Genomic DNA, 27,234 nt, shown 5'->3' on the forward strand with positions numbered 1-27,234 from the left:
TGTGGTCCATGGATGAGAAGCTTTTATGAATAACAAGGGTTTGTAGAAGGAGCTTCCAAGCAGCCATCCCATTCAAACAAAATGGAGTGAAAACAGCCCCTTAGAAGAAGGCTGTGGTTTGCTTCCACTTCCTGAAGCAGAATAACCAGCGATCTGCTGTTGAGACTGACTGCCCTCCAGTTGGCACCTTCTCAACATCTAAGAAGGAAAGCCACATCTCTTATAGTCTGTCAAAATAGGACAATGTTAAAACATGGACAGTTGGTCTTAAGATGTACTTTGGAGAGAGCTTGAAAAACCCACTACTCTGCTTTCCCACTTTGAGTTCCATGGGCTGTTCACACCATTGTCTAGTCTAGGATGATCATCTTTTTCTTTTTACAAAAGTTAATACTAATGAAATGCGAACTCACTGAAATTACTATATGCCCACATGTTCTCATACATACGCTTTTCTTGGGTGAAATGGAGAGCACTTAAAATTAGCATTACCTTTCTTCTGTTTGACTTCTTTTTCGTGCAGGTAATGTATGAATGCACACATGACATGTATACAGCCATAGAAGAGCAGTGGCGTAGCGTGGGGGGTGCAGGGGGGGCTGGCCGCACCGGGCGCAACATCTGGGGGTTAGGGGGCGCAAATCCACGGGTTAGGGGGCACAAATCCACGGGTTAGGGGACGCAAATTACTTGCCTTGCCCCGGGTGCTGACAACCCACGCTATGCCACTGTAGAAGAGTGAAAGGTTGTCACAACTTGGTGATGCTTCCTTGTATAGATTACTGTTTATGTAGACTCGCCCATCGTGTTCCCTGTATAGATTATTTTTGTAGGCTTGTCCTTATAGTCATCGCCTCTAAATTCTTCTTCGCCTCAACTTTCCAAAACTATATTTCCCTTCCCCCTTTTTGAAAATTTGCAAATTCTTTTTAAGACTTGCTTTTATGCCACTCGGTTTGTAGTGTTTTTCTTTTTAACAGTCCTCACTAGTGACAGAAATGGCAAGCACATCAAGAGAAAATCCCCACATGCCCTCCTTAACTGCTTTAATGTTTAATTCATGTTTTTTTAAAAAAACCACACACACACACACACACACACTAAAATAAGCTCAAACTGTACAGTATGAAATCACAAATTTAATTCTCATTCATATACACACACACACACACACACACACACACACACATATATATATCTTCCCAGAACTAGGCAAGATTAACATTCCAGCTGCTTCTCTTTTTTAGTTCCTTTCCCCCATCCACTGATGTGGCACTGAAGGCAGAGCATGAAAAAAAATTAGATACAGTGCAGGCTCTCATTTAATAACCACAGAGAATGTGCATGGAAGACAGACTATAGCAACTAAAAATATTCTGAGGTTAAATTCTTAATAATGGTAGTTAATGTTATAGTGTGGTTTTGGAAGCTCACTGTTAAAAAGCAGGGGGGAGGTGTGTGTGTGTGTGTGTGTCTATTGCAGTATAGAGTCATTGCAAGTTGGTAGTAAGTTTGCTTACGGGCTTTAGTTGCACTGTGTGTCTTGGCATTTTGCTCTTCTTGGCATGTTCCTCTTTCAAGCGGGTCATATAACTTCATTTAAAGAGAAAGAAAAAAATGCCAGGTTTTTCTAGTAAGAAATAATAAAAAGTAACTTCTCAAAATAGTGGCCCATCAGAATAATGTGAAACTCTTAGATCCCAGCACTTTAGAACATAGGGAGATGGCCCTTCTGTCGGTGAAAATGAAGCTCTTCTCGTTACAATGTTTCATGCACATTGTAGGTTGTGGTTGTAATCAAGAAACTCTGTATCTTCGAATGTTGCCTGGAAAAGATTTCACTTCCATGAACTGAAGAAAGGGCTGTGGAATGTCGGCTGGAGTGTTTTGGGATGTGGTTAGGGTTATCAGGAGTTGACCCTGGAAGTGGAGTTGTTGCAACATGTTGAGATACCATTTCTCCTCCTCCTTGAAGTTCTGAACTGTTAGCAGTGTTAAGTAATGACATGCTTGAGCCAGCCAAGAACCAGGAGGAGACACAGGTTTTGTGCTTATTCCTTATCAATGGCTGCACCTATTTGTTGTGAGATTTCTTTGCTATGGGACTTTGGATATAGCAAACACAGGCGTAATGCTTGCAGGAGTTCTGCATTCTTGATTTGGCTATAAAGGATACTTAGCTGAAGAAATGATGTTATTTTGGATTCCCCTGTGTATTTAAAAGTATTTTGCAATGGTATTCATGATACATTTTCTTTCACGTGTTGCAGCCAGAAACTATAGGTGCACTTTATAATCTTAAAGATCTCTGGCTAGATGGGAACCAGCTGGCTGAATTGCCTCAGGTAAGAGACAATTCTCATAAATTTTTAAATTACACTGAACTACATCGAACATTATTATTATTATTGGATGACTGAAGGGGAAATCTAAGCCCTTCATATCCTGTTATTTAAAAAAGACAAAGTGTCCATTTAAAGATTATGTAATATTTGATTTCCGCCTGTAAATGTCTTTTCATCTTTGTATGTGTGTTTTGAAGCTGAAGAAGCACAGGGGAAGGGATGTGATGTCAGTGACTCCTCCAGAAACCCATTGCTAGGCATGGATCAGTTTCCCTCTCTGCTTCACAATGGAGAGGTCACTTATGTGTCATGCATAGCTGTCAACGTTTCCCCTTTTTGAAGGGAAATTCCCTTATTCCGAATAGGATTCCTCGCAAGAAAAGGGAAAAGCTGACAGCTATGGTGTCATGTAACTGCAAGGAAGTGGAAGGGGCCATGATAATCTCGAGGGGGAAGTAGGTGACTCTCAAGGATATTAAGCCCCCCCCCCCAAAGAGTGGTGAATCCTTTTCGGTCTGATGGATTCATTTCCTCATGGTTGACCTTTCTTGTGGGTGGGTGTGGTCACATGCCAGGGAAGGGGGCCAAAGGTAAAAGTGGGTGTGACCAGAGGCAAACATTAGGGCAGGTGGGCAGGGACTAAAATGGGCACAGTAATGAATGGGGCACTTACCTTTGTAGAATAGGCTACATTTCAGCTACTCAAATGCCAGATGTTTCTGTAGCTCCTCACACCCCTCTATCCAAGAAGCAGTAGACTTATCAAATGTATTTAAAGATGATGAGAGGTGTTGCCCAAGCAGAGGGGTAAGGCCTGGGGAATGCTTTGGGGCCTAGAGGGCTGCATTTGACCCTTGAACTCCAGGTTGCCCACCTCTGCTTTTCACAGTTTTCTGTTTGGAAGATGAGGAACGTGAGAGATGCTCTACATAGAAAGAGCGAGCTGCTGTTTTGGAATGTCTGCTTTCTGCTATCTTTCCACCTGTGTCGATTCAGCAACACGAGTGTTTTGATAACTTGGGAGATGAACTATGAAAAAATGTGTGTAGGTGTGGGTTTTATAGTGCGGGTTCGCTGGCATGTGAGCAGAATTCAACATAAAGCACTCATATCTTCGGCTAACTGTAATCCAAACATTGATGGTATAATGGCAAAACTTGGTATACAATTCAGTGAGATTAAATAGTTAAAATATCCCCCTGTTAGACATATTTCTTCTTATAAGGAATGCAGAGGCAGGTTCCCCATATACTGATACTGAAGCTTCAGTCAGCAAGGACTGATTTGACTAATTGTGTGCCTAAGCTTTTACATGTTTAGCCCTTTCACCTTGAATAGTATTCAGAATTGGGTGTTGGCTACTGTTGAATGAATGACTGGCTGGCAGCGCTGGGCTGCACTCATAAGTCAGCAAATTAACTTGGACTGTTAGCACATGCTAGGTATTGCACACAGAGATTTTACTGGTGAATCACTTGTGATATCATCAGGAACGAGTTGTCGTCTGGCAGAGAGGAATTGCCCTTTTGCTGTTAAGCATCTTGTTATGGGGCAGTTGTCAGATCTCTGGGTGCTGCATGTTGAGACATGACTTAGATGTTTGTCTTGTAGGAAATAGGAAGCCTGAAAAACCTGCTATGCCTGGATATCTCCGAAAACAAACTGGAAAAACTGCCTGAAGAGATAAGCGGTCTGCTGTCTTTAACTGACCTACTCATCTCTCAGAACCTTCTTGAGGTGCTACCGGATGGCGTAGGTAAGTGAAAAGTTTTTCTTTTAAAAAAAATAAATAAAAATAAAATAAAATAATAAAATAGAGCAACAAGAATTTAATCAGGTCCAAACATTTCCAATGGAACAATTTCTTTCTCAAAGAAATTTCTGCTTTTGACTAATGCTGGTAAAGGACAGCACAGTACATTGGCTGCATTTACACATAACACTAGCCCTTGGTTTAGGGTTGCAAGATTGAGTTTGTGTGACTCTTGGACTCATGTATTCTCCAGCCTCTTTCCTCCTCAGGCGGGGCCATAAGCAGAATAGTAATAGCTTCTGCTTTTGTCTATCCTCAATTTAGTATTGTATCTAAACTTTAAGCTGTGAAGAGAGCCAGCCCTCCAGATGTTTTGAGACTACATTTCCCATCATCCCTGGCCACTGGTCCTACTAGCTAGGGATCATGGGAATTGTAGGCCAAAAACATCTAGAGCAGTGTTTCCCAAACTTTTTTGGGCAACGGCACACCTGTTTACTGAAAAAAAATCTCGCGGCACACCACCATTAAAGCCCCGCCCCGTGACGTCAGCGCGCAGCGTCACGCCGGGAGGACGCACGAAAGTGAAAGTTTTTTCCCTCCCCCCTCAGTCCCTCGCTCGGAATTCAGCTCGTTTGGGGCATCGCTCCGGCTGCTCCCTCTCCCGCCGCGCAGGAGCGATGCCTCTCTCTGGCTCTCCCTCAGCGCAGGCTGAGGGAGGGAGGGAGGTGCGCGTGTGACCCGTCTCTGCTGGGAGACCAAACCCAGCGAGGCAGAGTCGCGCGGAGGCGCCCAGGCAGCGCTGCCGGCTGCGAGGAGGAGCGCCAGGCAGCAGCAGGAGGCGCGGCCTCTCCTCGCTGCCGCCGCCCCGCCCCACTCGTGTGCCGCGGAACACCGGTTGGGAAACACTGATCTAGAGGGCCAAGGTTGAGGAAGCCTGGGTTAGAGAATGTCTGGCCCAGGATCTGGGAGAAATCAAGGTTCAAATCCCTACTTAGTCATGAAGCTCATTGGTTGTCCTTAGGCCATTTGGTTCTTCTCCGTCAAACCTACTTCCTGCAGTGACAGTGAAAATAAAGCAAGGGAGGAAAAAGAATCATATATGCCACTCTGAGATCCTGGGAGGAAAAGTGAGAGATAAAAACAAACTAGTATAATAAACCACAGCTTGCTTCCGTTTTAGTAAATTGGTGCTTAAGACTAATGTTAGCTAGTCTGGACTCAGATGGACTTGTAAACTGTAGTTAGTCACTCTCTGCTCTGCTACCTCATCTGCTCAAAAGACTCCTGCGTCTTCCATGATAGAGGCTGTTAAATCTTTCTCCCACTTGAGCCTGTAGCTTTGTTCTGGAATACCAACATGGTTCTCTCTCTCTCAAATCCATTTATGTCCTGTGGTCATTTTTAAATGAAGTGTGATAGCTGCAAATTCATTTGGTTGCATCCATTTCTTTTGCGACATTTCTTCCTTTCCCACTATTGCTGGCAGGCTTCCTGGGGCAGGGACCTAGTTTTATTTTTTTGCTTTAGTTAAAGCACTATACATATTGATGTTGCTATGAAAATAATAGTAACTCAAGTACAATGGTTTTCAGGTACAGTAAGGGAATACTCTTAAGAAAACATCTCACATGAGATTCTTCCCACTGTAATATCTCTATTTTCGCAAGCTTTATTTTGATTGCCTTATCTTGTCTGGTGCTGCCCAGGCCTCTCCCTCTTTGTCCTTGCCTTCCTCCCACTTGCTAAACATCCTGGCTGCTGCCCTTAGTACTCTAACTCTTGGTGATATAGCCCACAGCAGTCAGTCAGCAGTTTCCTTTTTACTCGCTGTGCCTTGCCAATTTTTTATTGGTACATAACCAATTACCTATTACGGAGAGGGCAACTGGAGGCTTATGAATGAGGCCATTAATTACCTTTCATCAGACTCTCTCACTGTGGCCACGGCATTAAAAATGAAACTGCCCTCCCCAAAAGCAACTATCCTAAAAATGCATGAATTTCTACACCTGTGTCTTATATCCAGTGGAGATGGAAATATGGAATTAGACCAGAATTCAAATCCCTGCTGCATTATGAAGCTTGTTGGGTAGCCTTGCCTCTGTTGGCTTAACATACTTTACAGGGTTGCTGAGGATATATTGAAATCAAGGCTGGAATAAGGTGATTGGGGGCCATGGCGCAGTTTGCAAAGTAGTTGTCTCCCCTCCCCGCACCGAATACACAAAGCAAGTTGTGAAGTATTTTAAAGTACCTAACAAATTTATTATGGCATAAGCTTTCATAAACTACAAAAAAATAGCAACTACAATTTTACAGTAGTCAGCAAAACACAAGCAAAAGACAGTTTGCTAGCCTTGCTAAACGAAAATAAATTACTCTGAAAATGGGCAGTTTCACATTTTAAACTCACTTAACTTACCATAAAATGGCAAAAAAAACCAGAGACTTAGTGCTGGTATAATATGCATCAAATGTTGCTTCCTTTAACCTGAGATGCAGCTTTGTACTATAAAGGACTCTCCCCCCCCAATACACATATATGCATTGGTACAACTCTGTGGCTTTAACCAAACTTAATTTGGCCTGATTACTGTGTTTGTTGGATGCATAACTCCCACTTGTTCTGAGTTGAGCTTACTCACAGTGTGCACAGAAGATTTATTCCAAAGAGGTGGTGCCATAAGGCAGGCATGTCCAACTTTCAAGAGACTGAGATCTACTCCCACTATAAATTGTTGAGCTTTCTGGGGTGGGCGTGGGCGTGAGGGGAGGGTAACGTGATCTACAACGGGCACGAATAAGGGACTGTGGACAACAGAGTAATCTTCCTTCATTTTAAAAAGCTTTTTACTATTTTGCTTTTACAGGTGAAATAGTAAGGAAAAGCATACAGTCAGCATTTTTCCTAATTGCTTAGTTAAAAATAAAAACAAAGCCTTTCCCTACTTTTCGGTGTTTTGCTGCACAGCAGAACCACTGAAATAACTAGCATAAATTTAAAATGGAATTTGTTTTCATTGAATAATGTAATTGTGTTACAATTATTTGATTTTTAAGAAGTTTTAATCAACTTAGTTTAAACATAGTGGTCTACCTATATCTGCATTGATAATGACAACCCTCCTCCCATCTTGAACTGTCCCGTTGCTTTTTCATAAGAAATCTAAGACTAAGCCCCATTAAACCCCAGTGATTCCTATATCCTGGTATCTAAACAACTCACTCATCCATCACTGCTTTGAATTCACTCATTGGCTAAAAACATTGCAAGCCAGGTGTAGCCAGGCTTGATCATCTTACATAAATCACTTAGAAGGCTGTTTGCACATTTTTGCTTCATAACTTTTATTCTCAGTTTATCTGATGGAAGGTGTACCTCAATGGCTCTTGATTATATTGTCCTTTCCTGTTCTGCAACAGCTATCATTAAAGAACTTGGATAAAAAAACTTAGATAAAAGTCACATGAAGTTTTGTTTTTTCATTTTCTAGATTATAAACATACCTGAAATAATTATCTTTGAAAAGACCTTATTAGAAACAACATCACCACAAAATTTTGCTGGCACACCTCAAGTATTTTAGAATACCTGCTAATGATGTCTGGCAAGTGTTTTATTCCACATATTTGCTACTGGTCCAGTTAAAGTAACTAGCATAAACTTCTCTCTTCTGCTTGTAGGTAAATTAAAAAACCTATCCATCTTGAAGGTTGACCAGAACCGGCTTGTTCAGTTAACAGAAGCAGTAGGAGACTGTGAAAGCCTTACTGAGTTAGTTCTCACAGAAAACCAGCTGCTGGTAAGTATGGCTGCAGCTCTTCAAATGGGTGGCAGTAATTAAGCCTTTTGCCATATCCTGACTCATTTTCACTGCAGCATCTTTGTTTTTCCAACTTATGACTACTCTAGTAAAATATAAGACAGTCGAATTAGTACCCTTCAATGTGCTTTCTTAAACACATACTGTGCATACCATGGAGGCTGTAGTCTAGGAAAAATATGAGAGAGAATGAGAACAAACTTAGTTTTAAGCAGCTGTTACTTGTATCTAGCTTGTTACAATAAATTATTCAGAAACCATCTGTGGCATGTATGAAAAGTGCAACAGAAATGAGAACAACCCCCCCACACACACACGAAAAATGGAACTGGATCTTGATTTCCCCAAAGAAGGGCCAGTAGGGTCCAAAGCACATTTGATTAATAAATATGTTTTGCCTACCCTGCTTATTTATATATTTGTTTATTTTGCTTGCATATTTAAGAAACCACAGGGATGGAAAAGCTACTTATTACTTCTTTGGGTGAAATGTCCCATCATTACATTCTAGCACAGTGTTTCCCAAACTCGGGTCTCCAGCTGTTTTTGGAATACAATTCCCATCATTCCTGCCACTGATCTTGCTAGCTAGGGATGATGGGAGTTGTAGTCCAAAAACAGCTAGAGGGCCAAGTTTGGGAAACACTGCTCTAGTTGTAGGAACACCTGTACCAAATTTAAGAAACTTGCCAAGATTGGCTGGTAGGACTTCACTACTGTGTCATTCTATCTTTCTTCCCTACCCAGTTTTTCCTAACATGCATTCACCTCATAATGAAAAGCCTTGATTAAAAGGGTTTGGGCCCACATATCTCCCCAAATGAATATCTGATTGCAAATGCTCTTTAGTAAGCTGATGGTTATATCTTCAGAGGGAGAGAGGCTTTAATTTAAAACCTCCAACATTCTCCATTTGCCCAGTGTGGCAGAGCAGCAGCAATAGCCTCCCAGCAGCATAGTCACTGCTACTTACTGGGAGCGATGAGGTTGGGGTTGTGCAAATGCTATTGCTGCAGCTCCACCCACCCACCCCTGCATCAGGGGAACTGCTCCTGCTTATGGCACAAAAGCTCACCTAATAATTTGGCAAGTTTCTTAAATCAACTAGCTGTTTTAAAGGTATTGGAACGAGGAGGTAGAAATCCATAGTGCACAAAAGGTATTTTCAGCTCCCTGGTGCTGGAAATAAAGGCAGTGTAGAAAAAGAAAATGGAAACAACAACAACAACAACAATTTATTTATACCCCGCCCTTCTGGCTGGGTTTCCCCAGCCACTCTAGGCGGCTTCCAACAAAATATTAAAATACAGTGGTCAGTTAAACATTAAAAGCTTCCCTAAACAGGGCTGCTTATGTTGCAGCTGTTTCTGACACTTCCAGGTGGGTGCCCAAGTTAGGATGGTGTTGGATCTTGGGACATTGTGTTTTCAAGCAAGGGGAGGAGGAGAAGGCAAAAGCAGTAATGGCTGCAGAGGTGAGGAAGCAAGGAGGGTCCTGAATGACACAGCAGCATTTTGATTCGCTAGACAAGACGCAAACATAAAAACAGAGTGCACACCATAGTTACTTAACTCTGTTACATGCAGCTTCATCCTCAGGTTATTCATATGTAAATTCGTATGTGGTGGTGAGCATTTCTCTTGGCACTGTCATCACTGCTCATTAGCTGGGATGGGCTTAGGTTTGAGTCAGCATTGAGGTCATAGTCACATGGTTGTAGCAGAGGATTGGTCGCAAAGGTCATGTTAGTGCAAACGTGACCTTGCTTTGCTCTGATCTGCCCCACCACATTCACCCCGAGAACTTCATTGAGCTCACACACCTTGGAATCTTAAGTCTTTAAATCTCAACAACCTGTATCACCTGGAATTTCCAAACTGCTCTGAAAGGTAAACACTTATTGAAAAGCTGGTGGTATTGGTAATCACTGACATTGCTTTGCTTTGATCTGAAACAGACTTTGCCGAAGAGCATTGGACGGCTAAAGAAGCTGAATATACTGAACGCTGACAGAAACAAACTAGTGTCTTTACCCAAAGAGGTAAGCAATATCCCTGTTGTTTGTCTTTGCAGGGGAAACTGGACAGCATGCAAAAAGGTATGTCATTTCCATTCAGCCAGCAGCCTTGGGTCAGGGATGATGGGGCTTGTAGCCTAACAACAAATGGAGAGCCATAGGTTCCCCATTTCTCAACTAGAATGAAATGTAGTAGGGCGAGAGCTTGGACTGCACTGACTAGTAAAACCTGAAATAAGTGGACCTAGGTGGATGGAAATAAATGCACATAAGGAAGTAAGGAAGTGTGTTAGAGCAGTCTGTAACTGAAATGGTAATTTACTGTCCAATGTGCTGTGGCTTGTGTCTAGTGGTTTAGCCAGTGGCGTAGCGTGGGGGGTGCAGGGGGGGCCGGCCGCACTGGGCGCAACATCTGGGGGGGGGCGCTTGCACTCGCAGCTCTCTGCCCCTACCTGGCTCACCCACACTCTCACGGGTTAGGGGGCACAAATTACTTGCCTTGCCCCGGGTGCTGACAACCCACGCTATGCCACTGGGTTTAGCCCAAATGATTTCACTTCTCATGGTCTTGGACATCCCAGATCTGAAAGGAGCTCTTAATTTCCATCAAAATCCACTCAACACAGCAGATGAAGCATTTTCTAAGTTAGAAAAAGGAAGAAAGAAGGCCAGTTCCTTTCCCAGGGCAATGTTTTGGAACACTAATTGCTGATGAATGTGTGGTGTGTGGTGCTCTATCAGAATACCCTTGAAAGTCCCAAGCAATTATGAGTATTACTGGTTAGCCATTTAGCTTTTTATGGTTAAAAATTACTATGCAGAAGTTCGTCTCAAGGTCACAAGATTTGAAATGGCATTGGGTGCTTGTAACAAATGAACTGAAGAACGCTGTCTTCTTGGATATCTATACAACATCTGCAGGTTTTTTTTGTTTTTTTAAAAAAAACATTTGTATTTAGCACACTGATGAGATTGCATTGCTGGCAGTCTTATTGTCACAGACTTTTGTCTGTGGCAGGCTCTGACCTGCAGAATGCTTGTGTCTTTCTGTGTGAATAATTTACTGAGGGGTAGCTGTACTTAGTCTACTGCAGCAAAACAAAAAGCATTGCAGGGGAAAAAAAAAGATTTAATAGATTTCCTGTCGCAAATCTGCTGAGAATCCTCAGGAGACCTAGAATCCTCATAGGAAGCTAGTCCCGTGATCTGTTTGAGCAAGCATGTACCTTGTAACTGAATCCTGCAATGTAATATTTCTGGATTTCAAAGCATAGTGTACCTTGCAAATGTCCCCTTTAGTCCTTGGGAATTGCAACTTTTGGAAGTAAACGTAGGCTTCAGTTCTGCCATCTTAGTCTAAATCAGTGTCCTTTAAGGCTAACAAATGTCACTGTGGCATAACTTTCAACAGACACAATTACTTTCACACACGTGTCTTCCGTTCTTCATTTTATGCAAAAACTGTGCTGGGCACATGTAATCTGCTTGGTTTGCTTTCAGTTCTGCTTTGTTGCTGAGTGAAACTGGTTTTGGTTTTTAAGGAGGGTGGGAGGGGGGTTGGAATGACAGCCGACAGGCTTCTGGTGGTGTTTTTTTTGTTGCCAGTGTAGCTGTTTGATAACATTTGCTTTCAGCAAAATATGAACATGTGCTATAAATAAGAAAAGCCACACATGGTGTGAAAGTCAAAATGACAAGAAGAAATTTAATTTAATACATCCAGAGACTGAAAGACTGCAGGGATGGAGCAGTGTGGTGAGGAGTCTGCCAGCTGACAGCCTTACAAATTCTGCAGACTCAGCCTGGTGGCAGGAGCCTTGGCCCTGGAAGTAGGTTTGATTTGTCCTAGTAACACAAAGGCTTCAACTCTGCCCTCGCCACTCAATGGGGATTACTGCTACATTGCAGTAAACATTTCAAAAACAGTCTCATTAGCCCTTGAAGGTCAACATAGGTTTGTTGGTTCAGTTGGCCTCATGCTCCTGCACTTTTAGGCTTCCAAGTCAGAGAGGTCTTCAGAACCTTCCTTTTCTTTGTAGTTTGGATGCTGATTTTTCTGGCCTCTCCAGATACATCTGGTATCTGTGAACAGGCATGATGGATGGGGGCAATGAGCACTGAGGATCACCAATCCTGAGCAGTTCTACATGCTAGAAAATGTGAAGGGGGCCCAGTATAAAGAGATAACCTTGGATAGGTGTACTCATACCCTTTTATATAGGATTATACCAAATCAGACCAGGTCTCCATTTAGCTTTGCAGGGTTTCAGATGAGCCTTTCTCAGCCCTACTTGCAGATGTTGGGACTGAACCTGGGAGCTTCTACACTTGGGTAGGGAATCTGTGGCCTTCCAGAGGTTGTTGGACTCCAGTTCCCATCAGCCTTAGCCAGCATGATCAAGGATGATGGGGGTTGGATTTCAACATTTGGTGGGTCACAAGTTCCACACCCCTGTCCTACATTGAAAGCATGAGGGCTGTACATTCATTTTCTTCCTTGGGGAACGTAACCAAATGTGGTTACTCTCTAGATTCTCAGCCAACAAATATGTTGACAATTAAGTGTATGAGAACAGTTAATTGAAAGCAAAGCAAATCAGCATCCTTAATTGGATGTAACTGCAGAATGAAGATTGTGTTCGACCAAGTCCTACTCAGAGTACACCCATTGTAATTAACGAACCTAAATTGGTAATTTCCATTAATTTCAATGGGTCTGCTCTGCACTGAATACCACCCTGAGAGTTTATTCTACAGTTTTATTCATACAATAGTAGAGAAGTTTGGTGGTTATATGATACTTCATTGATTAGAAAATGTGAGTTCAGGAAGCTGACTGTTTTCTTCTGATGTCAGTGATATTTAAAACTGGAGATAAAATTAAATTATAAATAGAATTTTGTCTTTCACTGAATACCGCATGTATGCTAGGGTCTGATAAGAAACAGTTTGTTGCCTGGTGAGTTTAGCCTTCTCTCTGTGTACCACTTAATTTGTCACAAATATCTGAGGGACCTGAATTGTGCCTGAGGGCCTGTAGATCCAGCCTGTCATTTTACTGTGAAAGCTTCAGATTATACAGAATGAGCTGCTACACGAAGTTGACTGTTGTGTTATAGTACAGAGATAACTGCATGCTGAGTCAAATAGTTGTCTTGTTGAGAGCAGGAAAGGAAATACTGGAGTTCAGCTTCAAATGTATCAACATACTCTGTACATAACCTTAAATATGTGCTTTATTTGTTTTTTAGAAACATAGCAAAAAGCTTGGGTAATTTTTCTGCTCTGTAGTGCCATGCAATTAAGTGTTTGGCTACAGACTAAATAATTGGTGGCCAATTTATTTTTGGTTTAGTACAGAGGCAGGCAATGGTATAAGCCAGACCCATAAGCCCTTCTTCTCCTGTCCAGGGATGTCACAAACACCAGCTTCCGGTGTCACTTCTGCTGCTAATAGGTCACTCCTTTTGCTTCCATTAACTGTTCAAAAGTCCAGTTAGTTTTGCTCACTCTCTGGATCTTGAATATTCACAAATTTATTTCCCTATACCCTCTTTGGTATTTTTCATGATGTCATAAGTAGCTGTTTCAGAGCTTCAAACCTCATATTGCCAGTGGTGAACTGTGTCTGGTGTTACATAAACCAGCTATTCAGGCTGCTCCGCAGCTAATCATAGCCATCAGTGCCACCTACAAAAATATGACAAAGTGAACTGCCAAGTGTGATAATGAGAACCTCTGCTGAGCAGTGTTGGGATGGAACCTTGACAAAATTCTGACAGGTGAGAGCAAAGGAGGTGGGCTTGCGTTGCCTTAATAGCAAAGGGGTTTGACATGGGGAGATTAGTGGGTGGATTTCAGCAGGCAGCTTCTGGCAGGCAGGCAGGTTTGATGAAGTGACGGTCAGGTTCTTTTATTCCTACCTGTTTGAAATCATTATATGAACTAACAGCTGATTCATACACAGTGATTTATTTCATTGCTCTGTTATTCGGCATTTGATGTGGGGCAGCCTGCTTTGATAAGGTATTGTCTGAAATGATGTGCACTGATATAAAAACTCTGGTGCTTGTTAGTGGTGGCTGTTTTACACCTGCAAATCATCACTTAATGTTGAAGTTTTGGAGTTCTGAGATCATAAATATATATACATATATACGAATTTTGTCTGTCGTATTGTCACCTATTTTCTTGTTCCCTTTTTTGCAAATGGGGATCTTTAACGAAGTCTAGAATCAGAGCCCCTGAAGATCCTAGGTATGCAATGTAACATGCACAAATGAGTACAATACTCTTCAGTCATACCAGGTTATCCAAAAGGGGTCAGAGAAACATATATGCAATTCAACTAACCAGATTCAAATGTCTGCTATTTTTGACTTTTTTTGCATTTGTGTTGTGTTTTTTGTCCTGCACTTGAGCCATGTTTTGAGATATACATTAGGTATCTATAAATACATAAAAATGAAATGGTGGCTACAGATATAAATTGGCAGCTGGGACTAATAAAACTGTTGGCAAATATAATATCAAGCGAGTCACTGGCTATTCATCACTTGACTTAGTCAGATGGCGAGAGAATATTCTGGATTAGTGTTGTGGCATGGATGCTTCGGAACGTGCATGCCATTTAGAAAATAATGTTAGTTCAACTATGGAACTCACTTCTACAAGATGCTGTGATGGCCACCAAGTTGGCATGGCTTTAACAGAAGATTAGGCACATTCATGGAGGAGAAGGCTATCAAGGCCACAAGCCATTGTGGCTATGTTCTCTCCCCAGTGTTGGAGGCAATATGCCCCTGTATGCCAGTACTGCTTGTGGACGTCCCATAGACATCTGATTAGCCACTGTAGGAACAGGATGTTGAACTAGATGCACTCAGTCCAGCAGACCCTTATATTCTTATGCTCTTTGAACCCTGTTTATTTGGCTTGCCGCAAAAGTAGAATGGATTCTCCCACTAAAATGCTTTCCCTAGTAATCATTGTTTCTGTTAATTGTTGCATGTAAGTAAATGTTTCTGCAAACTCTCCTTACCACTATTTGTAGATATTTCCCCCCTCTACAAAGTGTGAAATATTTTGGCAGCAAGGTCAGTAAACCTCAAGGTACTGAACGGCCATCCTTTTGAACCCAGTGTGTCCCCATGTTACAGAATGGGATACAAAGAAACCCTAAGCCCTTGTCTCCATTCAAATTCCTAAGTGTGCACACAACACCTGAGAACTTCACCGGAAAGTTTCAAGACCAGAATTTTGTTTCACCTAGGGATTCATTCATGCCTAGGGAACCCTGTAATTTTTGAAGTGGAGGTGTAAGTTTCACAAAAAAAGACTGAGGTGATTATTTCAAGAAGGGCTATTAGTTCACAGTTGATATCTTACCAGTTTTGATTGGATGCTACATCTTCACCTATTATTTTTGACAGAGCTGCATGGTAACAAATGGTTCAACCTTGTCAATGTTGCTCAGCTGCAAACTATGGCATTTTTAAAGTAACTATATGTGGTAGATATTAAGAATGTGCTGTGTGTAGCCAGCCATTAAATGTGTAGCATTTTTGTGCTCTGAATAGTCAACTTTGCTATTTAAAAAAAAGAGAACCCTTAAGGCATTATTTGCATCTCCTGATTGTATCCTCCATATGAGCATGAAGTGTAGATAGCAAGCAATCACCTATCACATAGTATTCATTTGCAGAACTCGCTCTAGGATGTATACAAACACATAGGGAACTGGTCATTATTATCTGACCCTGTGGTAAGCAAATACTTTACCATGTTTTGGATTAGGTCCACAAAGCTCAGCATTATGGACAACTAGCTTCTCACATGGTTTCATTTAGACAGTTTACAGATTTATTACAATAAAAAAAATTCCTTCCAGTAGCACCTTAAAGACCAACTAAGTTAGTTCTTGGTATGAGCTTTCGTGTGCATGCACACTTCTTCAGATACACTGAAACAGAAGTTGCCAGATCCTTCTATATAGTGAGAAGGTGGGGAGGGGTATTACTCAGAAGGGTGGTGGGAATGGGAGATTGGCAGATAGCTGAGATGAGCCTGTTGACGACTCTTAACGACTGTAATAGGTCTTATATAAATACAGATTTATTACAGATTTATTACAGATTTATTACAGATTTATTACAGATATATAAATACAGATTTAAATACAGATTTATTACAGTTTACCATGCAGTGGTCAGTTCACCAGGCAAATTGCTCAAGGCTGTTCAATGCAGAACTAGCTGGAAGCCAGTTTCAGTGAAGTGGCGGAAATGTTGAGTTCTCTGGTAGAGAAAAAAAATGTCTCATCATAGAGTGTGTGTGCTTGTGCAAGACTGGTATTGTCTTGTCCTTTGAAATAATAGTGTGTGTTTATATCAAACAACTGTCTCTTGTGTTTTTCTTAATTGTTAGCTGCTTGGAAAAATTGAGTCAGGTAAACTCTTGTAACCTTGTAAGTATTGTTCTGTCCACGGTTGCACTGATTCCTTTCATCCAAACTGCTTTCAATGCATGATGATTCCAACTGGCTGCACTTTCATTGCCCCCAAAAGTCTGGGGTTTTCCAGCTCAAGGGGTGGGTTCCTCTCAAGAAGGCTGCATGGCCAAAACTCATTCTGCTTGTTCTCGACACAGAATCATTCAAAGAAAACACTCCTTGTGTGCTACAGGGCATCATTTGCCAGCTCATCTAGCATTCACTAACCAGAATGAATAATTGTGCTCAGTTTTTTCATTTTAGAGATGTACCAGTTAGGCAGACAATGGATACTTTTGCTACGGTTCCTCATATCCTGTCAAGAGTACTTAGAGAAATTTTAGTGCATGGTTTTTCACTCCTGGGGAGGCTCTGCAACTTAAAAAAACACAATATATAATCATCTTGCTCATGCTTTTTTCCACTATGAACTCCTTGCATGAAAATAGGAGGAAAGTATGCCTGTTTCTAATGGAAGGGAATACGATGGAAATATTTATGTTGGCAAAAACTTTGCATAAAGATTAAAATGTGATGAAAGGAATACTTTTTTTGGTGGTTACTGGGGAAAAAAAGATTTCAGTTGTAATGGGGGGGAAATGAACATTCAATTCAACCAAAATTGAATTGACTCCAATAGCTAGCTAGCATTTAATGAGTTGTTTGAAAAAGTATTTTTAGATTTATAACCAAGGCTTAGAGGGGGTTTTAAAGTGGCTTGTTGATACAAAGATTGTGGTCTCCTTCAAATGGTACAGACTCTCTTTAAGTTGGTGGTGAGCATCAGTGGTAATGACAGTAGAAAACTTTTTATCCTTTTAAAAAGAGAAATGTGATGATGGAAATTCCATTCATGTTGCAAAGTGACCATCTTAAAGATGCATGTGCTGTTGAAGTTCTTTATAATAGAATGCTTTGAAATGAAGCTTTGAACTTCACAGAACCTGGGTGTGAGATGATCTCCTGAGTTCAAGATGCATAGTGTTTGCTATGCTGAAGTTTAGGTGAATGTAAACAGAAGCTTATATAGAGTTTCAGAGGAAATTGGATACTTGACACAGTAAATTGAAAAGACCCACTCTTAAATCCTAGCCATGTTCATTTAGAATAAAGGCTTGCTGATTTTAGTGGAACTTACTCAATCTTATTACATTTTAAAACCTACTTAGAATTGCTAACTTAAAAATGGCGATTGTGATTTTGTGTAACTTAAAAAGTATGCCTTAAGTGCTTTTCACTTGAATCTATTGCTTCAATCTATTGCTTTCCATTGTGCTGTTGAGTTAATTATTGGGGTTCGTGTAAATTATGGCTTTTTTTTTAAAGCGCAATATGCCTTACAGTGCACTCTTACATAAGTACTGAGTTTTCAAGTTTGCATAAGCGCAGTCTCAATAATTGCTATGGAGCAACCTTGTGGGTGTTTTACTTAGTATAAGCAACTGCTGCTTTAAAAGCACCTCAGCTGCAAATAGAGTGAACTGAAGATGCCGGTGCATTTGACAATGAATCTTGCTTTGGGCAAGCAGGTTTGTGTATTCTGTTGTTGCTTTGCAGGTGCGCCAACATATACAAGCACATCCCTGAGCACCTGATGCAGAGTAGCATGTAGGGAAAAGAAATGAGATCAGGAAGCCTAATTTTAAAAAGCAGTGGCAGAACCATCAGACCAGGAATTCAGATGTTTTGCTGAAGCTTATCAACTTTGTTCCCAGCTGCTCTCTTTTAGTCGCTAAACAGAAGAACTTTAAATGCTGTCTCTGAAGCATCCATCGTCCAATGGGTTAGCTGAGAAGGAATCTGAATGAGTGTCCCAAGACTGCCCCTTAGTGGAGCAAGTTGTTGTTGTTGTTGTTGTTGTTGTACAAAGCAACTACTAAGGCAAACATGAGTATTCTAGTGTTATGGTAACATTAGTACTCACAACCCATGTTTTACATGCGTACTGTGCCTCTGCAACAATAATGCATTCTCTTTTCTTTTCATAAAACAGATTGGTGGGTGTTGCAGTCTAAATGTTTTTTCAGTACGTGACAACCGGTTATCTAGGATTCCTCCTGAGATATCACAAGCCACAGAACTTCATGTCCTAGATGTAGCTGGAAATAGGCAAGTACTCGTATGCACAACAAATCCAAATTATTTTTGTAATGTATTCAAGATGCATAGTGTTTGCTACATCAAATGGGGTATGTGCAATTTGGTAGCTGTTATAAAGACAGTTAAAAAAAATCACATTAATAATTAAATGTTTAGGTTAGTTCCCAATTTAAGTCAAATGAAGAAATGTGTTGGATTTAGATTTATTTTTAATTTTTTTTTTTGCTATTATTCCACTGGGGTACAGCTGTACAGCTGTATCTGTAATGAAATTGGGGCATGTTGTTTTTAAACACCAGATATCTTAGTATCATTTTATTATCTTTTCCATGCAGAAGAAAAAATAGGTACTGGAGGTTAAATCTCCCTTCCTTAGACTGTTGTGCTGTGTTAAGATCCAGCAGCTACTGTAATGGGATGTGAGTCTTTATGCTGTCTGGCTGTAATTTAGTTCACAGCAATTAATCCCCCCTCCCCCCAGTTTAGAGAATTTAATTTTCCCCCTTTCCATTCACTTACAGCAATACCTATACCCTTCTCACAACACTTTTAGGGAAATGCATGGAATATGAAGAGTTAGTTGGGTGGGTGGAATAGTGCAATTTTCAAGACCAGACACTACCTATGTATACTTGTGAAAATGCCAAGCTCTTTCCTGATCACATCAGATGCTTCTTGCATATTTGCCTGCACATAACAAAACCAATGTGGTAAGGCTGATCTTTTGTTGGAAAACAGTAAGTTACATTAAGTGCACAGAAACCAACCATGTAAAAAATTAAATTTGTATGATGTTGCATGGGGAAACAGTTGTTTGGGGCACCTTCTTCCACCTCTTTGCAGACATAAAAACAAGACTTTTTCATAACACCGAAATGCTTTATTCTCCGTAGCAGTTTAAGAACTATTAGGATTGTTTTCTCCGCCAGGTTGCTACATCTTCCCATGTCGCTCACCAGCTTGAAGCTGAAGGCGTTGTGGTTGTCTGATAACCAGTCCCAGCCTTTACTTACGTTCCAGACAGACACAGACCCTGAAGTAGGGGAGAAGATTTTAACATGTGTTTTACTTCCTCAAATGCCTTCTGAGCCCGGTTGCCAAGGTAAATACATTTTACAGATCAATTTCACATGAAGCAAGATGGCTTCAGGGTAATGAAAAAAGCAAACAAAACTCCCTTGGCTGCATAGTATCATGTAAGTGTGCTATGCCTCTTAAGAGGTTTTCAAGAAATTGTAGTTTTGAGGTTTTGAGGTTATGAAGTGTTGCATATCTTCTGCCAGGTGATGATAATAATGGCTTATCCGCTCCCCATTCCCTGTAGTTTTACTTATTGAATAAATGCAAATCATTAGCTTGATCTAGGAACAGCTTGTCTTGATGATGTTTAAATACGTTGCATGTTCTTAACTCTTAGCTCAAGCAAGCACAAGAGTTACGTACATGAAGTGATTTCTTTGCACTTGAACTGATGACAATCTTGGGCATAGGGGAAATTTACATTTCAGGGAAACAGTCTTAAAGAAAAGAGTTCCAGAAAGTTGATGTTTCAGCCTCTGTCTGCTCATATATGGAGACATGAACCAAATTTCCTGATAAGACTGTATCATTGCAAATGCGATGTAATGTCTTTCCTAAACATAAGCACAAGATCTTTGCAGCTGACCTCTCAAGTGAATATAGTATGAAATTGTCAAACATGTGTTTTTATCAGGGGGGGGGGGACCTTGACATCTGAACTGTTGGATATATGTTGATGTTGACTTCTCTAACAACCTTCTATCTCTGTTTGTTATCTCTCATAACAGATAACCTTCCCCGATGTGGGGCACTGGAGAGCTTGGTAAATGAAATGTCAGATGAGACATGGAATGAACGAGCAGTAAATAGAGTCAGTGCAATCCGCTTTTTAGAAGACGAAAAAGATGAAGAGGATAATGAAATGGTATGTTTTCTTGGAAAGCGAATGAAAAAGTGGGGCCGTAAGCACGGTTTGTTGGACTATTGATGATTTGGGCATTAATTTACACGGCACCAGCAGACCATTACTAAATTGCCAATTTTGTTAAATGCTTGTAATCAGATACTCTTGCAGAAACTCCTGGGTAGCAAAATATTGCTACTTAATCCTACTTTAATCCTAGCTTTAATTGACTTTTATTGTCTTTTGGGGGGGGGTGTTCCCTTCAGTTTTCCAAAAACAGGGTGGAAGTATCCATCTTCTGTGGAAGATCTAAGATATGGAACCAACATCCTGTAGGCAGCAAAGCCCTTGGAGTTATCCCTCCCCCACTGGACTGTCTCCTATCCTACCATACTGTTTGTTGTCATCGCCACAATCCCTTCCATCGCCCTGCCTTCATTACATGATCATTTGTATCGACACCTGAACTGGCAGGAAATGTTCAGTGTTCTGCTCAAAATGAAGGAGGGCCGAGTGGGAGCACCTGTCACTGTACTTATGAGACCTCCAGTAAAGCACATCCCCTCTCCCTCCAAATATGCCCGTGAAGTAGGTCCACTTAAATGATTGCTTTTTACTCACAGAAGATGTCAAACGGCAGGCAGGCAACCTTCATATAGGAGTGTAGCAGTATGAGACACGTGTTTGCGTTCACACTTAAAAACAAATACCTTAGGTATACACTTAAAGAAGCCATGTGTGAAATTGTCCACAGTTCAAACCTAAAATATGCATTAAAGGAATGTTCTTGCTTTGAATAGTGACTACAGCATTTTTGAGAGTAAGAACATAAGTGTTTCCTTGCAATTAATACTTAACTGAACTGCAAAAGGCACCTCCTCATAACTGGTGATATATTGGGGCAACAAATTGATTCCCGGTCCTTCTGACTGTCCGTAACTGGTGAAATTGCACAGTTCATATTAAAATAATGCTGCCATAAAGCAGTTAAAATCGCTGTGATTCATTTAATATCATGGTTTGTGTGTGCGTGCACACACCTTCTGCATCATGGGACAATAATTTAATTTTTCTTGGTGCATAGAAGGTGCACACAGCCTGCCACCCCCTCACTTTCACTTATTTTTATTCTTCAGAATCAACTAAAATTAAAAGCAGGAAAAAGATTCATTGCATAACTAACAGCAGCTGCCGTGACTCAGAATGCATATGGTGGTGGATGCTTTTTACGAAGGTGCTACAATCACTTTTCTGAGCAAAATTGCATTTCACAGCTGCATATGTAAACTAGAATTATCAGCTGTCTTTTTGCAGCTATGGCTGCTCACATGTGAATGTATGTTGACCACATTTCCCACAGTACACAAGTTTGAAGAACAGATGCTTATTGAAATATGTATTCTCTGTGTTTTGATGAACATCTCCTCTTCAAACATTAGTGTTGACAATGTGGGTGTATTTTTCACATAAAGCATGAAGTGTCCCAAAAGTAATAGCATGTAATTCACAGAGGTAAAATAGATACAGAGTATGACTACTTTTAAATGCATGGGACTGCAGTGGTGGACTGAATCCCTTTAAAATACAGTGGTGGGTCCATTTATTAAAAAGCCGACTCTGGACCCAATGGAGTGTAATATCTATAGACCAGTCACCAACACCCATTTCTTGGCAAACATAGTGGAAAGGGTGATTGTGGAGTAACTGCAGGTATTCTTGGATGAGACTCATTATCTAGATTTGCTGCAAGCAGACTCGGTTTTGGAACCCAGTCAACTTTGGTTGCCTTTTATTGTGAGACGGGGAATACAACTCTGTTACTTCTGCTCTATTTCTCTGTAGTTTTGGATACTTCCTGGACCCAACCAGTTTTTGAAACTCCCAATTGTTCTGGACACATTTTGTGACAGGGAATTTTGTTAGTGCAATCAGTTTCTCAGCTCTGGGTGCAGCACCGCGCCTAAAATTTCAGACTAAAACTGCAGAGTGGAAGGAAAGGGGGACCTTTTTCTGCCTCCCCACTTCCAGCTACTCTCTAAAGACTGGAAAAGAGACCTTCTTAAGAATATTAGGGGGTGGGCAGGCAAAGGACTAGACCATGTGAAAAATGAACATAATATTTACCTGCAGTTCATTCATTTTCAGCTTTATATTCTTGTTATAAGAAAGCGTGCCTAGACATTCTGTTCTTGCACTCATAGCCTAGGTTTAAGGTGGCATTTAGGTCCTAGCTTTCATATCTCAGTTTCTAACACTGGGACCAGTCACGGTGGGATGGGTATTGGGGGCACTGTATTACAATGGTTCTATTCTTACTTTCAGGCCTATGTTTAGAGAGTAGCATTGGGTAAGTGCTTTGTGGTCCTCTGGCATCTGTGCTATGGGGTTCTGCAGGGTACTATCCTGTCCCCAGTGCTGTTTTTAAGATTGATATGAAGCCATTGGGAGTGGCCATTAGGAGTTTTGGAGCCAGGTATAATCAGGCCGCTGATGACAGGCAGTCCTATTTTGCCATAACAACTAAATCAGGAGAGGCAGTGGAAGCTCTGGATCAGTGTAGTGGTGGACAGGATGAGGGCCAATCAACTGTATTTGAATCCTGGGAAGATGGAAGCACTTTGAGTGGGTTGTCCCCTCAATGCATGTTTCCTCTCTGCATCACGGCAAGCATACCTTCAGCTATTAGGTCTATCCTCTGCCACATTTTATTTATTATTACTATTGCTATTATTTTTAAGCAGCTATTTTAAAGTTGACAGCACATTTCCTGGTAGACTCAATCACTGGTATTTGATTGCCAAGCCTGAAAAGCCATTTTAAAGATTATAAATAATTTCTTAAAAGGGGGGCGGGGAGTCACAAGAAGGAGAAAAATCATTTATTCCACTGTTTGTTTTTAGAGGACACTTCTAAGGCGAGCCACTCCACACCCTGGGGAGTTAAAGAATATGAAAGTGAAAGTGGAAAATTTACGGAATGATATGAACGCTGCTAAAGGACTGGATTCAAACAAAAATGAGGTCAATAATGCCAATGACAGAGTGACCACTTCTGTGTAGAGGCTCACCTCCCAGATATTTGCCTCCTGTGTCTTCCCACCTGCTGTCGAACCGTTACTGTTGCATCCTGGGAATACCATCCAATCAGCCCTCATGTGTTTTAACCAGAAATCCGACTCATCTTGTCCTTGTGTCATTCCTTTGGAAGGTGCTTCTCACTGGAAGAAAAGTGCCTTATTTCAGTCCAGGCATCTGAGCACAGGGGGTGCAGCGCACTGAAATCTGCTCCCCCACTGTGGTTCTTTGCTTGAACAACTCCTGCTTCTTTGCCGGCAAATTGTTCCCATCAATTCCAGTGTTGTTGTTTTTGTTTTAAAAAAGGATTAAGAGGTCTGTTTTGTTTTTGTTTTGTTTTTAACAAGGGGAATATGCTATTATACAATCATGCATCTCTTTTACCCAGGGGTGTTGGTCTGCTGCTGTTCTCCTCTGCCCTCCTCCCAACCCCAGTTCAAGTGATGGGGTATTTATTCTGCCCTGTTCTGGACTGTGGTGGTGGGGGAAAGTAGTTTTATTGCAGAATTGATACTTTTTAAACCTCTCTGGCAGCTCAGATGGTGTAAATTTTAAAATTTTTTGTATAGGAGCCGAGTTTCATAACAAACCAACAAAATGGATGTATTTCATTTTTTAAAAAAGGATTTTTAAGCGGTACATTTTACTATTTGTAGAGGGTGAATTCCATTGACACATTCATGCTTGTCATATCTGCATGTGCCTTAATGCAGCCTAATGAGATTAGTTAAAGAAGAAAAAAGCCTAGGAGACAGTGAGATTAGTTTGAAGAAGGGTGCCTCCTCAGATGTGCAACTTTGCAAACAATTAATGTTTAACTTCCTCCCTTTGTTTTAAGAAGAAGAAAAAGCTGAAGTTTTTCTGCAAAGTGTTTTACTATGGTGACGACACTGAATTGCCACTGCCTTATAATATGATGCACTCACACACTTTTAAAACTTGTTCATGAAGAAATTACTTGGGCTGAAGGAGCATTGCAGCCATTAGAATTTCAGGTGTCCACTTTTAAATGTGCCATTTGTAAGAATAACATATATTTTAGAAATGGAACAAAATACACAACAGCAACAGCATAAGTTGTGAAAACGAATGTTATGTACTGTACAGGCATGATATTCTCAGACGTACTTGGAAGGTTTTATATCTCTATAAAACCTTAATAAAACACTAAAAAAACCAAACACCTTAGTGCCTCGGTAACTTTTTATTCTCGTACTTTATAAATGGATGTATAACTTTAATTCCTTTGCACTGTATTTCTTACTAAGTACTGCTCAGTGTTGGCCCCCAATATTACTGCTCATAAATGTTACTTCACATTTGCTTTGAAATGCAAACAACAAATGTCTGAAGGTGATACCAAATTTTTGATTCGTTGGATGCCGATTCTTTCAGACCTGCAGATAAATATAACAGATGTTGCTTCACAAGGTAGCTTTGTTAGTTCCAACAGCCTGGCCAAAGAATGTATAAAAGGTTTTCAGCTTCTAGAGGAATGTAAATTCTTATATCTGAGTCACACAAGTTCTGTGGTCCTGGTGGTGAAACATTCCTGCTGAACTGTCCCTATTGATCAGAACACATGCAAGTGATGGGAAACCTGTAGCTCTTTAGGTGTTGGTGAACTACAGCTCCCAACATTCCTTGCAGTTAACCATACCACCTGAGGCCGATGGGAATCCAACCACATCTGGAGGGTCACAGATTTCCCATCCTAGGCAAATGGAAAGCCTTCAGACATACTGTGTAGTGTGCTGCAAACCTGGAAAACACCAACCAAATGACTTTTATGACTTGAAGTAGGAGTTTTCTAACAGGGGTCTTGTGTTTTGCAAAAGAGAGCCCTCCCGGAAAATGTATTTCTAAAAATCTTCTGTAAATCCTTCATGAAAACATGTGTTTAGAAAAGATGTGTAGATGTTTTAAGCCAAGTGACACTGTGCTGCGATGGAGAACAGTTGCAATTTGGGGGTGGGGGGAAAGCCTAACATTGTGGGTTCATTCTCAAGAATATGTAGGTAGAATATTGTTACAAAAGCATCTGCACAAAGGTTTGCATGTTCTGCAGAAGAACAACGTTGGGGCAGCCCTAAGAGGAGAGCCTTCTACAAAGATCCTTGTTTGCTCACTGCTAGTAAAATAATAAAGGAAACTACTCAGTTCAAGGGAGACAGATATTCTTTCATTGTTTTCATTACTCTTGTGGTAAAATTCACCGGCTTCCCCAGTAAACAGGTATATAGTTTTCAGTTGGCCTGTTAAAACTGTTAAGGCCTGATTCATCGTTGGTGCCATATAGATATAGATCACTGGGTTATGAAATGTTTGTGCTGACTGCACTGAAAAGTTTTGGCTTGGATCCTAACATAATTTAGCTTAAGGAAGTTCATGGAAGGAAAATACTCTGTCCCCACCTCGCAGCAGCAGCCCCTGCACCCTGTCTCACATTGCTCAGGAAGGTACACCCACCCACCCTACCGAAATGCTTTTCTGGGGTCACAGATGGTCTGGAGGAAGGAATAGTAAACTTTCCTTCTAGGAACTTCCTTGTTAACACACTTCATAATCCAAGCGATTGTGGTGGACCTATTATGGAAGCTTGATAGCTGGAGACTCATTAACAAAGCTTACCCCTTTATCTTTGAACTGCGAATTAACCATCCCTATCAGTAAAAGGAAAATAGTTTTGCAACTTGCGAACATGGTTGTTGTGGGATTAGATTCTGCAGCGTTTGGGTCAATTCTTTAAATTCCATTAAATTATTTACCACCGCCGGTCGTTTCTTTTGCTAGCACTAGTTTATATGGGCATGCCTCAGTACACTGCTCCTGTGTAAGTAACATCCCCAATGCCAGAACTGTTTACAGTGGTACCTCGCAAGACGAATGCCTCGCAAGACAAAAAACTCGCTAGACGAAAGGTTTTTCCGTTTTCGATTTGCCTCGCAAGACGAATTTCCCTATGGGCTTGTTTCGCAAGACGAAAACGTCTCGCGACTTTGTTTCCTTTGTCTAAAAACAAAGACATGTTTTTTTTATAAAGTTAATTTATTTTCCCTTCAATTTTTGAACTGCTCTTTACAGTATGTGTGACTTTAAAGAACAGTTAATAAACTGTTGTTGTACCAAATTTGGCTTTGTTTGGACTTTTTTTGACCATAGGAACGCATTAATTGATTTTCAATGCATTCCTATGGAATTTCGTGATTTGCAAGACGAAAAATTCGCTAGACGACAAAACTTGCGGAACGAATTAATTTCGTCTTGCGGGGTACCACTGTATCTCTATTATGGAAGAAATACTTGCTTCCCAGTTTAAATGAAATCATTTTACTTAAATATGGCTTGTGCTGGGTGATCAGTTGAATGGCTGCTGTCATTCAGCAGAGGCTGCAGTGTGTTCTGAGTGGTACAATGTTTTTGGCTAGAAGATTGCAATCTGGGCATTGTTCCCTTGTAGGTGTTCATGGGTGAATAATGTTCTAAAGCAAGAATATATTTTTCTTGTCTTGTTGGACTATATTTGCACTAAAGTGTGTTCATCAATGAACAAAAATGGGAGAAAGCAGAATCCTGATCAAGTTGCAGTTGAAACACAAATGTGAAGCCACAGTATTTGAAACTTTGCGTCTGATATTGCGCTACAATATATATTGCATATTTTCTCTCCCTTCTTGGAAATAGGGGTTTGATCTAGTGCATAA

At 40.8% G+C, this 27,234-nt stretch overlaps 1 protein-coding gene and 1 long non-coding RNA gene across 2 annotated transcripts in view; one reads left to right on the forward strand and one right to left on the reverse strand.

The window, feature by feature from the left end:
- Nucleotides 1-24,711, forward strand: part of LRRC1 (leucine rich repeat containing 1) — a 60,706-nt gene extending 35,995 nt beyond the window's left edge. Inside the window, exons 7-14 of the mRNA XM_081187080.1 lie at nt 2,271-2,345; nt 3,957-4,101; nt 7,786-7,904; nt 9,883-9,966; nt 18,426-18,541; nt 19,462-19,634; nt 20,341-20,477; nt 23,357-24,711. Coding sequence (XP_081043206.1) covers nt 2,271-2,345; nt 3,957-4,101; nt 7,786-7,904; nt 9,883-9,966; nt 18,426-18,541; nt 19,462-19,634; nt 20,341-20,477; nt 23,357-23,515 — 1,008 coding nt within the window. The 3' untranslated portion in view covers nt 23,516-24,711. The remainder of the gene's footprint in view (nt 1-2,270; nt 2,346-3,956; nt 4,102-7,785; nt 7,905-9,882; nt 9,967-18,425; nt 18,542-19,461; nt 19,635-20,340; nt 20,478-23,356) is intronic.
- LOC308583276 lies at nt 24,369-26,881 on the reverse strand. The gene is made up of 2 exons (XR_014006156.1): nt 26,806-26,881; nt 24,369-26,388 (listed from the first exon to the last, which is right to left on the reverse strand). It is a non-coding gene; the product is annotated as an uncharacterized lncRNA (long non-coding RNA).
- Between the last annotated feature and the right edge of the window lie 353 nt (nt 26,882-27,234).

Source organism: Podarcis bocagei (assembly GCF_964188305.1).
Source record: "Podarcis bocagei genome assembly, chromosome: 3".
NCBI lineage: Eukaryota > Metazoa > Chordata > Lepidosauria > Squamata > Lacertidae > Podarcis > Podarcis bocagei.